The following is an 18,266-nucleotide window of genomic DNA, read 5'->3' as shown; positions in this document are numbered from 1 at the left end:
CTCCTTTTTTCCCCCCCTCTACCATCTCAATCTTTTTACATTTTCTTTACTCTCCATTTCATTGCTTCCTTTCGAATCACGCCTTCTACATTTCAGTTGTCTTTAAAACTTATCCATGGTCTGGGTCCTTCCCCATCTTTATTTGTTAGTGTCATTCTATTGTTCTTACCGAGCTCTCAGATCACAGAACCTATTCCTTCTCACCGTTCTTAACCCTCCCCACTCTGTGCCCCTCATTTCCGTTCCTTTGTTCTTCTAGGCCCTAAACATTGAAATTCTCTGGCCTTTCTTCTACGTCCCTCTGTATTTTGCAATCTAATCTGAAAAGCTCATCTTTTGTCCTTTCTTTCCACTTACTGCCGTCTTTCTCTGCTTTAAGTAGGTGCTGCATGTGATCGTACCGCTTTTTTAACCTTTGTTCAGTGCTTTTGGCAAAAAGCACTTTAAATGGAATACAAATTAATGAAGGTGAAAAGCCTGGCTCTGCCTCCTCATGCTCTACAGACGGCTTGGCCTACAGAAGCACTCATTGAAAAGATTGGGACTGGATATTGGACATACAGATCATGCTATCCAGGGCTGGTACACAGCCTAATGAAACCTCTTGTGACGAGAGTGCCCATTAAAATGACAGCCAACGCCACCCCACAGGTCAATCTCCATTGGCTGAGAAGGCACTGGAGGCGGGCTTTTGGGTAGTCACCTGCTCGAGACATAAGCTGCTGCTGCCCGAGGGGTGAAGGTAGTGAAGTGAGGCACTTGTGTTTATTTCAATGATGGTAAGGCTTTAGCCAAAAGCAAAGTTCCGTTTAGAGGACGCCCGACCTCTCTCTGCCTTAAGACCTTAATCTTTCTGCATTGAGGCGCTATATAAATAACACATCATTATCATTCTCCCCATCCCCCACAAAAGGGTTCCGTTTAGCAAAGGCTTCGGTCATATGCCCCATGGGCCACACATACCTGTCCCCCACTCCACCGACAAGTCTCCTGCTTCCAAGCATGGCTTCTCTCCATGCACTGCGACAACCCTTCAAAGCCTCTGCTGGTCATGATTGCACCACCTCAAGTCCTAGGTATCTTGCCCTTCCACTCACATCCCAACCCCCTTTCAGGATGGGCCGACATGCACATTCTTTAGACTAAAAGCCAACTCCAACCACGTGACTGCCTCCAGATCCCAGAGTGGCAAAGATGTTTGGGGCCCAATGATACATGCCCAATCATGTGTACACCCATGGCCCAATCATGTGTACACCCATGGCCCCCTCCGCCTTTGCTCTTAAACCTTCGGGCACTGCTCCCACAAAACCATGCACTTTTCGCACAGTGCTGGGTCAGAGCTACTAGCCATCACCTGTAGGCAGACAAGAGACATTTGCCATTTGCATACAAATGGGTCACTATTAATCTCCTGGATGATACAAGGGGATTAGGTGTACAACTCGTGTGGCAAGGTAGCAGTGCGGGTTGAGCGCCTCCTGCAGAAATGTGCATTTATAACACGTAGTGCGACACATGTTAGGATTATAAAAGGTTTGACTTAATTTGTCAATATGGGAACTCCTAAGAAGGGAAGAAGAAAAACGGGGTTTGTTTTCCACCAGCCTTGGTAGTGCAACCATTTTAACAGTTTGCATAACAAAGTCTCATGTCTAAACGACAACTCTTAAAATAAAAAGCCAATTAAAAGGCTAAAAATAGCCACTCTTTGCCTGCGCCAATATACTTTTACACCTTCTTTTGTAATGGGGCGTTCCGCTCTAACCACACCGCTTTGGTGTCTCCAACTAAACCCACTCGTTTTTCTACTTTTGTTTGCATTTCTAAGGATGCACAAAATACGTTTTTCGAGAAGTGCATGGATTGACAGGTGGAAGAAAGCCTGTTCGGGCACTATCAATCTGCTGTCAAACATACTGTTGCAGCAGCACGGGCCTTCTGCCAAACGTTATTTGGTGGTGCATTTGTTCTGAGCAGGTTTGAACTCCCACAATTACTCCACTTATTTGTGAACCACGGTATACTATACATGTAGCTCGTTTGTCACTCTGTGCACAATGAATAAATACCAGCAAAGCAAGCACCGAAACCCACTACTGCCAAGTGCGCTCGCCGCCTGTTTAAATATACGAGCCTTCCTCTGCCACCTAAAGCGGACATCTCCCAGGATGTCACAGGACAGACATGCCTGCTCGGCCCACGATAATAATTAGGGCCAGCTAAACACTGTCGCAACCGAATAGAGCATGCTTTTAAGAAATTGCAAAACATTAAATACAAATTGTGCCAGTCCAGTTTAATTGTAATTTTAGGTTGGTGCGATAAAGCAATTGGAACAATTAGGGTGCCGTTTATCTTTTTTACTTGGCAAAGCACGACTTCACTTTCCAAACTAGCAATGATTTGGCCCTAGGCAGATTGTGCAACACTCACTAGATTCACACTGAACTAAATTCACAAACCACTTTTCCAATGAAAAAGGGAGACTCCTCGATTATGGTCACAACGTGTCTCGTTTCCTAAGGTGTACAACTTATTCTTGACTTGGAATTTCAATTCGTGTTGCTTATACCTCCAGCTGGGCATCACACTTCCTTTCACCCACTGAGCTATTTTTGGCCACATCTCTCGCCCAGCAATTGGCTTCTGTTCAAACGGGCTTCGCAAGAAGCTTTGACAAGCAATGCATTTCCTCTTGTAAATCATGGGAGCAGAGTTGTAATGCACATGTTCTTTTGACTGGCGGGGGAATCTTGGGATCCCTTAGTGAACTTTTGTTTGAGGAACAATTTTTTGAAATATCTGAGCTTCTCGTTGGACGGAGGGTGAATATGTCATGACATGGCCCACGGGTGAGGACAAGATTGGCCCATTTGGATTAATTCAACGTGTACTCTAGTCATACGTGTTCTCATTAGGTGCCTGCAAAAGGGTGGGGAGTGGATCCAGGTTCCCAGCTTTGCTCGAGTCCCCCATTTTTGCTTGGCAAACGTAAATATTTTAGGCGCCCCTTTGGAGTATGCAAGTACCCCTTTGTTTTATGCTGAGATATAGTGATAGTCGATTGGAGCGTTCAGAGACGTGCAAACTAATGGATAAGAAGCACAGAATGCTGTAGGTTCAGAATCCCAATCTCAAGTGGGGCTAAAGCTGACGTTACACCCTGGTCGCTGGCACCCAGTGGGCAGTGTAGTCACTGGAACAGTGCACAGTGACTTGACCAGGCTTCTTGACGATATCAAGCATGGCTTGTCCTTGCTCAAAACGGAGGCATTTTATTTGGGGACAGGGGAAGCTATAGGTCATCAGGACTACACTGGTTTCCATTCCTGAGCTTTAATTCCACGAGTCACTGGCAATCAGATACTTAAAATCCAATTAAGTCAAACTACAACTTTTTAGAATCCATTTAACTTTGTTAAAAGGTGTTAAATTTACTATAGGCACAGTTAGAGGCTAGAACTCTGGGCCAAAAGGAAACGCCGATCTGCAATAAAGACACAAAATGAAAATAATCCTGGGGAAAACAAAACTATATCAAAGCATGTTGTTCAGATTTTAAAACTATGGGGATTCACCTTGCTTTGGTCATGATGGCCTCCTGGCATGAAGAAACACCTCCCTGTACTATGCTGCAAGCATTTAAATTCTTGATAGATATGGAACATGATCGTGCTTTTGAGCCCAGCAGCTAGTTTACTGTGCAATGGGGTGTGATGCAGACAGGGGGGCTGGGTGGGGATAAGGGGAAAGCTAACTTCCCAACAGACCGGGTGGAACAGTTGGGACAGAGGCAGTTGCGCATGAGGGACTGCACTGTTGGTTTTGTGCGCTTGGTTACCATCAACTTTTGGTTTTGCCTTGGGCATGTGTCATGCAGACCATTCTTTCTCACATGAGGGCGAGTGATGATTTTTGTGTGGGGGCTAGAGGGATGCAACTTGAAAATGTGCACCGCGATTGTGTAGCCAAACCTGTCTCGAACTTACCTTAGAGGAGGGATTAGCGCAAGGCATAATTTCCAAACTGTATAGGTTACTGGGGAGAGATATGCTACTGGCCAAGCCTAAATACGTGTCCAGCTGGGAAGTAGATTTGGGACAGACCATCAATGACGAGATCTGGATAGATGCACGTATTCCTCCTCCAGATGCATAAGAAATAGAGAATGCATGTATAAATCAGTTACAGATGGTACCACGCCTCCACTACCTTAAACAAATTCTATAATTTGTTGGACCCGAACTGCTGCCATAAATGTGGTTTTAAGGGTAGCTAATATCACGTGTTGGCAGTATCCCATTGTTCAGAGGTTCTGGAAGAATGTCTTGACCGCCATCAATTACCAAGATCCAATTGCCCATTGACCCACTGGCGGTTCTCCTGCGGAGCACTCAAAATGCATATCCTCACTCTGGTAATACACCAAAACTCATTACACACCTACAATTAGCTGCTGATGCACGTTGCTGGAAATGCATAGGAGGCCCTGTAGTCATGTTGTGGTGGACTACAGTCTGGGACATATCGGTGGATGAAAAGGTTATCGCTCTTTTGAGCAACCAAGTACCAACATTTTTTAACACATGGTCTGTATTCTTCCAATTCAGCCAAGTCGATCCATACCTAGCATTCCAACCCAGCCTCCTCAAGAGCTAGCCACTAACGAACTACTTTAGAGGGGGCACTAAAGGGACAATAAGTCTCTCCCTCTTGGAGGTTGAGAGCGGGTCGTGAATTAAGAGGGCTAAGCTGGGGGGCGTGGCCAAGATTGTCCGCAGAGTAGACGGCCCTTACAGGTTCCGTCCCACCTTCCCCCTGGATGATGCAGAAGGAACGGCAAACTCGACCCGAAGACTGAATGCATCCCACATTTATGCCACAGTGAGACTGTGGAGCCTTAGTCCTGGCTGCATCGAGTGCCTTGGGAGGCGAGACAGATGTGACGCACCGCGGGGCAGAGATCAGGCCCAAGCGAACAGAGGCGGAGAGCGGCAGATGCAGGGTTCGATGTGGTCTGGCCTCGATTCCGATCTCCCTGCAGAGGGGCCTTGGTGTAGTTGGAGGGGTGGAGGTGAAAGTCTTGGCATAACCTGTGATGCCTGATGACCCCAAAATTGGCTGCCACCGCAAAGGGTTGAAGAGGGGGCTGCAGACGCCGGAAACAAGACAAAAGCAAGTCGGGTGGTTGGTTCTGGGGCCGCCACAGGAAGTGAGAGGGTCGTGCCACCTACCGGGCAAAGCAGAAGTGGTCCGTGGGCGGAGGCCCGGCACCAAAAGTGGTAGTTCAGTATAGTACTATGCAGGCTGGGTGGTGGCCTGAACAGTGGTCAGAAGGGCGAGGACCGGGTGAAGGAACAGCAGTTAACAACCCCAGCACAGTCTTGTGTAGCCAACTGAAAGATGAAGGCAGGAACAGCAGGGCATGAAGGTGAGAGGGGGGGGAAATGCATACTCGAGTACCACCAATAGCTGAGGAGAACCCAAGGTAGTTGGGGCCCACTTTAATCAAACTGATGTGCCAAGAGAGAGGGATCGGAGGATGAAGCGAGCTCGAGGCAACACAGGAGTGCCAGAGAAATAGAGGCCAAGCCAATGTGAGGCAACAGAAAAGCAGCATCCTCCTGTCAAGAGAGTAGAAAGATCGGAAGTACTTAGACTGGCGACAAGGCGAAGTCTGAAAAGAAACCCATAGCAATGTCCTTAAAATCCGATATCCATGGTACGTCTAGTGCTGACAAAGGGGACAATAATGACAAGGGTATCGGGGGAAGTGAGAATGGAGGACGCTCCCTTGATGAAAAGGGATGATCCTATTCATAGCTGCTGGTCTACCAGGAGGACATCTCTGTCCTTCTTAGAGCCGAAACAGCAGCTATTAAAGAGGAGTTATCTAGGGCGATAGTGGACACCAGGAAGGAAATCGGAGAGTTGGGCGATAGAGTGGCAGAAAACAAAGGGTCAATTACAGCACTGGATGAGGGAGCCATCAACAAGAAGAAAATCAGACCAGTGTGAATCCCTACAAAGTTGGCGTGACGACCTCGAACAAAACCGCTCCAGCAGGGACAATCTACGGATTACGTTCATGAATGAGGGAGCCAATATCAGAAGATGTGTCACAGAGTTGTCAGAGCTGCAGTCCGAAAACAGGCGGGCTGGGGGGGGTGGGGCATGGGGACCAACAAGAATCAAGAGTCCAGAGTGATCAGAACAGGCCACCCCGAGATATCGTGGTTAAGCGCCATGATTTCACAATGAAGGAAGCGATCCTCAAAGGGGCAAGGAAGTGACGGTCTATAGAGTTCAGGAAGGAGACAGTCCAAATCTCCCAAGACGTAACCCAAAGTACGCTTGCAAGAAGAAGCATGAAACCAGTCACAGAGAAACTGAATGCCATCGCTGCACTTAAACATTTGTATTAGAGTTTCAATGGAAGGGAAAGCTGGTCACCTTGTTCACTGTGTCAGAGTGAGCCACCGTCCTTGGCCTAAAGCTGGGAAAGAGCAGACGAAGGCGAAAAATGAGGAGTGCCCCCCGAGGAAGTGGAACTACAGGCTGAAAGAAGAGGCCAAAGGGGAGGCAGCGCCAAGAATAGGGCGGAGCCGTAAGGGAGAAGGTCAATTGTGTTGGGGTAGTGGCAGCCTAAGGGGGACCCCACACTGGGAGTCTCACAGACTGTTCGGAGGGCATGATGGGGTGCTTACTATTGGGTAATCACTATTAAGAGCTGGGGCTCTAGGATCGGCAAAGAGGGCAGCAGCAAAATTTAGTAATGTGGATTAGCGATACAGCTGGTTATTGGAGGAAGGGTCCTAGAGGGTGTGGACGTTGGAAACACTAATGAGTAGGCAAGTTGGGGGAAGGGTAAGAGTTAATGTATGGGGGGTTTCCATATGTAACGCCAGGAGAGGGGGCAATGGTTTTGCGATCAGAAGAGCATCATTTCCCCATGGATCAAGGGAAAGACAGCCAAACTGTGGTCCGGGAACGTACGAGGGCTCAATAGCCTGAATAAAAGGGTCCAACTGCTGAGAGAACAGAGACGGGTGAATCAGAATCAAAGCGACAAACATTTCCCAACGCAATTCCATTCCAGTGCGAATACTAAAAACGAGCAAGGGCAGCAATCCTAATCCACAAAAACATTAATTCCACTGTGAAGGGTACAATTTAAGACAGGAAAAGCCAGTACGTAATTGTAAGGAGTCCATTGCCAGCATAACAACGATAGCCTCTTTATTAGCCCCAAATAAAGGTCAGGGGCAGTTCCTATTAAACATCCTGCAAGCACGAGAGCTTTGGGGGAGGGGAGGGATCTGCCTCATGGCAGGGGGACTGTAATGAGGTCACGGAGGTAAATAAGGATAGGTCGTCTAGGTCCAGCAAACTGGTGAGGTTACCGAAAATCAAATGCTCCCTAAGGGAGATGAACCTGCTCGACACGTGGCGGTACCTGCATTTGGGAGATAATACCTTGACAATTAAGTACCTTTACAATCAATTGTCATCTTTCTAGACTCCATTTTCATCTTTCCAACGGCAGCAGCCCTCAAATGACATACACATTAAGACGATGTCCAACCACTGGCCAATCTTACTGGAGATAGAGGTAAAGGGGAGGCCGAATACAAGACCACTGTGGAGGTTAAACGAGTTACTCCTACAGGGCGTGCTAGTGAGTGACAACCTAAAGAAGGCTCTGGGGGACTATTTGGATCTCAAGAGGATAAGCAACACGAGCCAGGGATTCATTGGGATGCTTTAAAAGCAGTCGCGAGAGGGAGTTTGATTGCCTCAGCAGCTGCTCTCAACAAGATTTGGAAACAAGAGGCTGACCTCCCTGCACAGGTGGGGTGGCTGGAGGAACAGGGTGAACCCAAATATAACCCATTTACACAGAGGGAATTTAAAACGAAGGAGGGGTGAGTATAACATGCAGAGGGTGGATAAAACAGTTTTTCTCCTGAGAACTAAACAGAGGTTTTACGATAGGGGAGACAAAGCAGACGGGTGTTGGCTAGTAGACTGAGAACGCATGGTGATAAGGGCTTTATAGAACACAGATGAAATAGGAGAGCTGGAAGGGGTGGGGGGTCTACAAGCGCAATGCCTTTAGAAACTTATATCAAGCATTATACACGAAGAGTTGGCTAGCGAGCAGGACAAGGAGTCATACCTTATTCTCCGTGAGAAAAACAGAGAATGGCTTGACAGGCTGATAGAGAAACAGAAAGTGTATGACGCCATCAAGAATACAGACGGTGGTAAGAGCCTGGGCTGTATGTCCTTTCGGGCAGTATTTCTAAAGAGTATGGCCCATATTCTCATTCATTCAATGCTTGCACTCTTCAACTCGATCAAAATGGAAGGGAAACTTATCAGAAACCATGACAGAAGCCCCCCCCCCGATAGTCCTTATCCCCAAGCCCGGTAAGGATCCCATTAAATGCTGTTAGGACCTTTATGAAGTCCCCGATTGATCAAGAGCAGATGGGCTTTGGTGGTTAATAGATCAGCGGGGGATAACATCAGGAAGATCACATAATTGATTGACAGGGTGAATAGAGGAACTGTACAAACTATTACTAGCCGTGGACACCTAGGCGGCCTTCGATTGTGTAAACTGGTCATTCTTCGGGTGGGATTGGGGCTTAAAAATCATTAAAATGATAATGGCGAACTACGACGAGCCCAAGGCTAGGATCATTATAGATGGGTAACTTACCAACACCATCGTCCTCGGTAGGGGAACAAGGCAGGGGTGCCCTCTGTCCCCCATGCTCTTTGCCCTGGTAATGGAGCCATTTGCAGAGCGAATAAGGACATTGGGGCACATGGCATCACAGCAGGAAAAGGGGAAATAAAAAAAAAATTCAAAAAATCTGCCCGCAGACGACATTCTCCAACTCACTGATGCCATACGCTCTGTCAAAGCTGTGATGGGGGAGATAGAAAGATTTGGCCGGTGTCTGGGTTTAAGGTTTGGGCGGTGTCTGGGTTTAAGGTTATCAGCAAAAATGTTTTAATATAAATGGGGATGGCTGATACCCTCTGCATGTCTCGGAGGATAGCTCAGCGGCAGTGTGCTAGCCTTGTAAGCAAGACGACACGGAGCAACATAGGTTCGATCCCCAGGTCCGCGCTCAGAAACCTCTGGGTATGAAGCACGTTATAAATAACCAATTACAATCAAATAGCCCTGTTCACGCAAACGAAAGGGAGCATGAGGTACTTGGGCATAAATATGAGAAGGGGCCAGGGCTATGATTTTATCTGCAAAATTGGCAAGAAACGCAATGTGAGGCAAGACAATCCCCTTCCCTGGGTCAACGGTTGCAAAGGTTATGGGAGACCGCAACCATAGAAAAAAAATAATATTGGATAGGGGTACAGGAACGCAATTGGGTACACTTCAGAGGCTGGATGAGCTCTACGAGACTGATCCGGTTTAAGCCTAGAACCCTGCTTGGAGTCTTTCAAGAGGAGACTATGGTACCAGACTAAAATTAAAAGGGATCAAAGAAGAGCAGCACGCAAGATAGATCAGGATAATTTCCACCGGACAGTGGGGTGGTGCAATTACTTATGTTCTTTCTCCTGGTGTTGAATATATGAAAAACCAATAAAGATACATACAAAAGAGTGCTATGCTGTGAAGATAAATGAAGGGTGTGAGGCACCAGATTGTTTTGAAGCGTATACATGCATTCCTTATATTGCTGATTTGTTCTTAATAATGCTGCTTTGTATATTCTCTGCAATGCAACCAAAACCGTTTAATAGAAGTTGTAAAACAATGCCGGTCCCCAACACATTGTATGAAGCAATTGTTCTGTGCATGCATAATATGGCAATATTTGTTATTGATAATGTTTTCATTTCGTTTCTGATGGCACATGAAATAAAGTCCATTAAAAGTAAAGTGCAATAAAATTATCTTAACATGATATGAATCTAAACGAGTCCATTGCAAAACAAAATAGTATATTTTGAGATCTCACTCTTGTATAATTTGTCATACGTGGGATTTCACCTCAAGTAACCCAGGGTAATTCAGACGTGGACCCTCGCTCACTGTGCCTTAGAGAGGTACAGCTTCACCTCACTGATAAGGCCCAATATCTGAAACACGTGTCTGAGGTTGCTGATGGTACTGGTTCAGAGGAGAATTGCCTAGCATTTGTGCTGGAATGCCCATGTGGGTGGGACCAGAATGATATGCAAATATATATTTTTCCTCTGCAAAAGGTACAGTGAGCCAAAACGTGGTTGTAGACCCTACTGAGTGGGAACCTACCCATCCATGTTATTTGGCCAGGTTCATTCTCGATGGTGTGATTCCCAGTCCTTTGCATACATTATCCAACAGCACCACTTGCTGAGAATTTTGACTGCACCTTGAAGTTTTTTTTATTTTTTTAATGTATACCTTGTTCCTGTCAGGAACGTAAGGGTCATGAATGTGGCACTTCGTAGGCCACAAATATTTATTGGATTCAAGTACCTTGTTCTTAGGGATATACTGATAAAATTGTAGTGCTGGATCAAAAACATGCATAGTTTTATTTGGGCGATTTGACGATTGCAGGAAGATCCCCACCCCGCCCCCAGTACCCTTAACTTCCACTTAGAAGGGATATGTGCATACAGTGATCACGTTTACCCAACCCAGGCAGCGCCCCTTTTAATCACTGAAAAAGGGAAAGGCAACAAACACTACCAAAATGCAAACTCTCTACTCGCATACAAATGGAGAAGCTGCACAGTGCTGCAAATAGATAAGTGTGTTGTTTTACGCTCTATTGTTAGCAAGACACTACTGTTCAATCGAAATACAAATTTGATTTTGCTTCAACTACATTGTTTTTGTTCCTTACCCCAGTTATTTCTATTGCGCTCGTACACAAGTGTTTCAGAGCGCGACAGGGCAAGGGAGGGGAACAGGGGAGAACAAAACAGCGATCTTGCTAGGCCCAGTGACATTGAGAACGCGCAAGTGCATGAGAGAGGGGGAGGGGAAAAGTGCATGGGAGGGGCCAGAGATGGAAAGTGCAAAGCAGAGGAGAAACAGATAAATAACAATAAATAAGTAATAAAGGCAACAAACCGTGGTAATGCAGCCAGCAATTTGCAAGAGCTAGGTTTAAGGCAGCAAACAGGGTAGGTCTCATAAGTGCAGGAAGAAAAAGAGGGGGGCTCTATGGGTACAGATACAGACCCCAGTGCAAGGGGTGGCCCGGAGGCAGTGCGGGAGGGTGGCAGGATGAGCAGGTACCTGGGCCCAAAGGAGAGAGGGTGGCCAGGTGCACGGTGCCAAGAGAGAACAGATCAGCAGGGGAGAGGAGGAGCAAAGGCAGAAGAAAAGAGGAAGGTCTTGAGGTGCTTCCGGAACCAGAGATGGTTCTCCTCAAGTTTTAGAGTGGCAGTGAGGCTGTTCCAGAGGGAGGCCCCATCCGAAGACAGATCTACCACCAGCTTGTTTCTTAGAAAAATGACTGATCCTGAGGGAGTTGGAGGTAGAGGAGCGAAGAGATCGAGAGGGGAGGTATTTGCGGAGGGATAGCTGAAGGTATTTTGGACCCAGGCCCCAGAAAGCCTTGTGGACAATGCAGTGGGTTTGAATTTAATCCTTGCATCCACTGGGAGCCAGTGGAAAGATTTCAGAGCTGGAGAGATACGATCCCAGGGCTTGAGGCCAAGTTCAAGTCTTGCAGTCCTGTTCAGGATTAGTTGCAGAGGGCGGAGAGTAGAGGCAGGTAGCTTTAGAAAGAGGCTGTTACAATAGTCCAAGCTAGAAAGAACCACAGCTTGGGATACCATGAGCTTCTGGGGGAAGGAGAGGAAAGGCAGAGTACCTCTGAGGAGGTGCAGTCGGAAATTTGACTTTTTAGAGACCTCAGATATGGGCAGAGAAGGAAAGGGTGGAGTCAAAGACGACCCTGAGGTTCTTAGCCTTGCAGGTGGGGGTAGGAGGAGTGCCAAGGGAGGCCGGCCAGAGAGCGAGGTGAAAGGATGGTGAAGGTGTGCCGATGAGGAGGATCTCTGTCTTGCTGGCATTCAGACAAAGATCATTGGCAGCACACCAATCTTGAATGGCAGTTAGGCAATCAGAGATGGGAGAGGAGGTGTCAGAGGGCAGCCTGAAAATGAGTTGAGTGTCGTCAACGTAGCACTGGAAATTTGAGCAGAAAATGGCAATGCAGTGGTCGAGTGTTGCCAGGTATTGGTTGAAAAGCCAGGGCGAGAGGTTAGACCCCTCGGGAACACCACAGGTAGAGAGGAAGATGGATGAAAGGAAGGACCCAAGTTGGATCTGGGAGGGTCGATCTGAGAGGAAAGATGTCAGCCAGGCCAGAGCCTGATCAGTGATACCCAGGTTTTCACGGAGACCGTTGAGTAGGATGGTATGGTTGACCGCGTCGAAGGCAGAAGAGAGATCGAGGAGGATGAGGACAGAGGGAATGTTAGAGTCAAGGTTGGAGAGCAGATCTTCAAGGATTTTCAGGTGAGCAGTTTCTGTGCTTCTGGCAGCTCTGAAGCCAGACTGGTGGTCATGGAGACAGCCAACAGAATTGGAATGAAGGTTAAGTTGAGAGATGGCCAACTTTTCCAGGAGTTTGGCAAGAAAGGGAGTAATGGAAATTGGGCGATAGTTAGCTGGACAAGAAGGATCCGCTGTGGGTTTCTTGAGAAGAGGATGCACAAAGGAGTGCTTCAGAGAGGGAGGGGAGGGATCCAGAGGCAAAGGAGTGGTTGCAAAAATCAGCAAGGGCCGGAGCGAGTATCAATGTGGTCCTTGATGGTTTTAGAGGAACAGGGATGAACCTGTTTTGAAGAGGCTTTCATAGATCGGACTTGTCTAGCAACCTCGTCAGGGGTGAAAAGAGGAAAGGACGAGAAGGATGGCTAAAGGAGGGTCAGCAAGCACAGATGAAGACGGAAGAGGAGGGGTGTGGGTGGACAGGATGTCCTGGATTCTTTTTAATGAAGTGAGAGGCAAGGGCATTGCAAAGAGCCTGGGAGGTAACAGGAGCGGTAGAGACTGCAGCAGGGTTGGCCAGCTCCTTGCAGATTTTAAAGAGTTCGGCCGAGTTGTTAGATGCCACAGAGACACGAGCTTGAATCTGGACTCTCCTCTTGGTGAGGACAGAGAGTCGGCATTGCCTTTGTAGCAGGCGACAGGCCAGTTTGAACCGATAGGTTATTTATAACGCGCTTAATACCCAGTGATTTCTAAGTGCGGACCCAGGTATCGAACCTTTGTTGCTCCTTGTCTTGATTCCAAGGCGGGCATGTTGCCAATGAGCTATCCTCCCGAGACTTAGTTGCACTGATATCCTTCATTTACAACAAAATTCCAAACTACAACTCCCACAATGCAAAGAAAAACAATCTGCTACACTGGCATAACGTGGGCCTATTTTCAGAGCTCTGTACAGCGGCCTGCAAACCGTTAACAGGGATCAAATCATTCTGTGTGTAGACCATTTTATTCTGTGTGTACACCAAGTCTTACTTTTGTGACCAACATGACAAGTAAATAGGCAAATGACATCATAAACCCAACCTGCTAGACATTGTGTATCCTTGTGTGAAAAAAGTGGTCAGTCAAGGGGTGGACCTTTTTGGTTAGTGGGAAGCACTTTTTTTCATCGAGCAAAAGGTTGTCCCCTATGGGGTTTGTGTTCAATAAAGTCGCTTTTCATACCTCTGCGTTCCATACCTCGTTTCAGGTACAATTGTACCCGTGAAACTGATCCAACTCCCATTAAAAAAAACTCACTCATTCTAACCAAACAGCGTGGGAAATTGTGCTTGCAGGAACCAATGCTGCCACTGGGCAATACACCATCATAACACCTGATGAAATCCCACAGCTTGTCAGAAACCGTGTTCAGTTACTGAGTGAAAGGGTAGGAAATCCTAGATCTACAACCGGTTAATAGCACGCTCTTAAAAATACATGAGCCCCTGGGAGAGGGACCTGGAACGCACATTAGAGATCGAAGACTGGGGCATGATTTGGACCAGACTGCATAAAAGCACCCAATGTGTCACAGAGAGGGAGTGTATAAACTGTTATGGATATTACGTCACACCAGAACAGCTACACAGATCCAACCTAGACATCCCACTGGGCTGCTGGAGGGGTTGCACCTCAGAGGGAACGCTGTTCCACCTACTATGCACCTGCCCGAAGGCGAAAGACTACTGGAGGGGGGTGCAAGAACAGATAAAATCAATTAGAGGACTGGCAATCCCATGGGATCTGGGGGATTATACTGCTGGGTGGCACCGGCGAAGGGATATTTCCACTCACAGGCCAAACTGCACGCTTATGCACTCACCTCTTGACAGCAGCCAGGATTTCCATGGCATGGAAAAATCCAGACGCCCCTCAATTCCAATATGGTGGTCAAAATGTTGGGACATTGTAGTGGCTGAAAAGATCACAGCGATCCGCTCAGAAAATCTAAACTCCTTTCGTAATACATGGGCTAAGTTTATGGACTAATGCAGAAAAGTTCCCGGGACTTACCCGAAGGCCCCCACTGACTACATTGAGAACTGTGAGGGGTGAGGAAGACCCCCTCCCTGAGACATGATCCTCCGGGGTATATTATAGCACCCCAGGATTCTTCCTAGGGTGGAGACCCACCTTTGAATGAACTACTGTACGCTTATATTACGCTTCTCTGATGTCTTTGTTAAATCTTTTTGAAATGCCTAATAAAAAGTTTGTTTGGAAAAGAAAAAAAAGCCATGAGCCAACTCAAAACGAAGCAAATGTTAAATTGCTAGCGACCCTATCACAGCATGAAGAGCAGACAACTCTGCGTTGTGTTGTTTTTGTATCTTTTTATACCAAGCTATTTTCGCCCCGTCGATTCCTGAATTCAGTTAAAGGTTTCTGAATGAGATCATATCGCAATATTGAGCAGCAGGACTGGAGGCAGGGAAACGTTCAAGACAGAATGCAGATTTCCCAACAGAGCTGCAGATGGGAACAAAGGAGTCTCCGCCCCGCTGTCAGCGGCCAGGACGCGCCCCTAGAGTGACTTAGGCGGAATCCTACAATGTGTACGGGCCGGAAATACCGAGGAGCAACCGGACATCAAATACGTTTATGCTAGTAAAATTACACACCTCAGATTAGTAAAGCGTCATAAAATTTGGCAGATTACACGTGCCCAGGAACATGAAGTCGAAAAAAAGATTTTGAGATCCAATGCGAAAACACAGGAAAGGCCCGAAACGCGGAAATTAAAGACATGTCAACATGTTGCAACAGAATGTCACTAGCCGACAGCAGACACGTGATAGGGAGGGGGAAACCATGCATCCGTGAAGGTTGTGGCGGGTTCCCCCGAGTGCCTTAGAATGTTTCTGGTGGTTGCCCAGAGACTCCGCAATGCATCAGCTTCAGGACGTTTCAACAGTCCGTTGCAGTACATTTGCGTGAACGTGTTGAACATTAATACGACAATCAGTGTAGCTGCAGAGTCATGTACATGTCAATGTAGATGCACATTTACCAAAAGAACATTTTGTGAAGACGTTGTGAGGTATTATTCATAGTTTTTATATTGCGTTAAATCACCACCGTAATATTCTCAGAACACATGGGCTTGTCCGAGATGAGGCGTTCTGTGCCAGACTGAAGTGCGGAAAGATGGATTAGAAAGAAAGAGCGCACCAAACAAAAGATCACCACGGTAATAAACTAATAAGATTAAAAGGGAGGGAAGGGTAGCAACGGTGGAAGTGTGAGTGGGGAAGAAATCGTTTGGACCCGGTAATTCCTCGTTTTTTTGCGAGTCTCTGCTGTATTCTGTGGCTCCGGCAGCAGGCAAATTACAAAAAGGTAGTCAAGACTTCACGTTCTACCAATAGGCAACGCAGGGTTCAATGGACAGGCTATGCAACAATAGGTTAGAAGAGAACATTAAAAGCATCGGAACAATAATGTAATGCGTACGTTTATCAGATGTACGGGAGGATCACTTTCAAACAAACAAATGCGCATTCCAAGGCCAAATTAAACTACAGCACATCCCCAAGCCAATTGAAAAACGCGCTGTAAAACAGGCTCTTGAGCAATCCAAGTATCACCAGTGAGACCCCAATAATCCAACCAACAATGTTTGGCCACACGATTCCCCACTCAGGAGGGTGGGGGGGGGTAAAGCACATCTACCAACTATGCAGCATGTAATGGTGTTTGGAGTCAAAGTTATTTATAACAAACTCTTGTTCTTAAAATCAGCCTGAAGTGGAAAAAAAGGGAGACATCTCACTAAAAGATTGTCAAGATCTCTAGACGAGTAACCCCGATTCAGGCAGTCAAATAAAAGACGTCTATTATTTGAGAAAATCTCCATCCAGCAGAAAGTGTACAGAGCCTGGAGTCCAGCATGCAGTTCAAGCCATGGAGGAGACCGGTAAGAAACAGCGAGTCAAGGCACAAGTATTGCCAATGCCAAGTTTGACAGCCAGAACAACAGGCCACTCTTGAGATCTCCCTTGCCTACATGTGCTACTAACATTTATTTTTTTACAAAAACGTATTTTTAAAGCAAATGATACACTGCGTTTAGTACCCGAAAAAGGTGAAGACTCATTGGCCCAGCGGGGCTAAAAACCGCAGTAAAGTCATTAAACGTTTAAATGAATAAACAAAATAACCATCACAAAAGCGTGTCAAACAGATTTGTGAAATGAGTATCAAAAGGTAATACGACGGCATTCCAGAAAAATGTAAATGGTTAGTTAATTTCTGCAGTTATTGAGCTCACGAGTAAGGACAAACACTTTTTTGCCCCCAATTAATAATCGCGCACCCTCGCCATTCATGGAGTCACAACAGAGCTAGGGTACAACCTGCTCCAAAATCGTGTATTCACATCACACTAATCTAGGATGCCTTTTAGATTGAAATTAACCGCGATCAAGTGTTGGTAATGAGAACCATAAAACAGCGACCACAGCCAATAGTGCTGAACACTTTATTCGTATTCAAATATTGTATTATTGTTACAGTTAAACACACAATTGTGACTCGTAAGAGCAGTTTTCAGAAGCAGACAACCTACGAAGAGCGGAGCTCCAACCTTTTCCAAGGGAGAAGAACCATGCTTAGGACTCACATTGTAAATAAGCGACTTTTTTGACAGATGGCATGAGACAGATTTTGCTCACTCCCCGTGACAGGTCCTATATCACTGACAAGTGAAACGCACTACAGCCTACCGGAGAAAAGCCAAATAACCCTCAAAATGCATGCCCGTGTGATTCCCCACTGGAATGGGCAGCTGAGAAAGTAACGGCCACACATGTTTAACAAAAAGGTATCATGAAAAAATTGATGATGATAATAATAATAGTAGTCATTCGCTGGTCGCTCAATACAGTGCCACCCGCCAATAAACATTCCTCATGTCACTCGCGCCAGGAGGACGTCATGCGGCGACTGAGTCCGGCCAGCATGACGTCCCTCTCAAGCGCTTGACGTTCTCTAACTTGCGTACGTGACGTTGCCGCTCACCTCACTGCCCTCCAAGTTCTCCACGGCCATCTTCTGCCAGGGATCGGCCAGTTGCGCTAGCGGCATGTTCAAAAGCAAACGTGGAAAAAAAACCTCAGGTGGTGAAGATGCAGCTTTTCTTTCTCTCACTCTTCAAGTGGCCGACTGTGCCCCCCTCCTGCGCGAGACGCTCTCGCGAAGGGAAGAAGGAAGAGGGGGAAAAAAAAACTCACAGGCACATCAGGACAGTGCGCGCGCGCGCCCGCCCCTTGCCTGTGCCCGAGCCTCGCACGTGTTACCTCCCCCTTCCCTGGCTCTTTTCTGTTTTTGGAACTTCCGCTCAAAACATGGCGCCTAAAAAGCTACCTGTCCGTCAGTTTGAGGCTTAATTGCCGTCATCATGACGTCAGAAGCCAGAGGACAGTCTTAAAGGGCGTGCTTCTAAGTGACGCAATTGTGACAGGTATTCCAGACATAGGCATTAGAAACAAACAAAGGGCAACGGAAGGGCGGCGCTTCTGAAAGCGAAGAAGGACAAAAAGAGTAAACTCAAAGCCAAAGTCTATAAAACTGAAAATAGAATGCAGTGGACTTCGGTGATAGTTTGCTTCGGCTGATGGGAGAATAAAGTCTTCCACGCATTTTGGTGTAATGGAAACCTGACGCGTTGCCTTGTATGTGGGCGCAACTGTGGTTTTCCTGCTGCACAGAACACTTCCATGCTTAAACAGCAGAT

At 46.8% G+C, this 18,266-nt stretch overlaps 1 protein-coding gene across 2 annotated transcripts in view; it reads right to left on the bottom strand.

Moving 5' to 3' along the window:
- Positions 1–17,899, bottom strand: part of RPS6KA3 (ribosomal protein S6 kinase A3) — a 1,283,345-nt gene extending 1,265,446 nt beyond the window's left edge. The window contains exon 1 of one of the 2 annotated variants that reach the window (XM_069637077.1): positions 17,552–17,899. In XM_069637077.1, the coding sequence (XP_069493178.1) occupies positions 17,552–17,617 (66 nt within the window). In that variant the 5' untranslated portion in view covers positions 17,618–17,899. The remainder of the gene's footprint in view (positions 1–17,551) is intronic. The other variant, XM_069637076.1, reaches the window with a different exon arrangement.
- Between the last annotated feature and the right edge of the window lie 367 nt (positions 17,900–18,266).

This window comes from Ambystoma mexicanum, chromosome 7p (genome assembly GCF_040938575.1).
Source record: "Ambystoma mexicanum isolate Mex_15411 chromosome 7p, UKY_AmexF1_1, whole genome shotgun sequence".
NCBI classification, from domain to species: domain Eukaryota; kingdom Metazoa; phylum Chordata; class Amphibia; order Caudata; family Ambystomatidae; genus Ambystoma; species Ambystoma mexicanum.
Note: the sequence above shows the minus strand (reverse complement) of the source record. Positions and strands in the feature narration are given on the sequence as shown.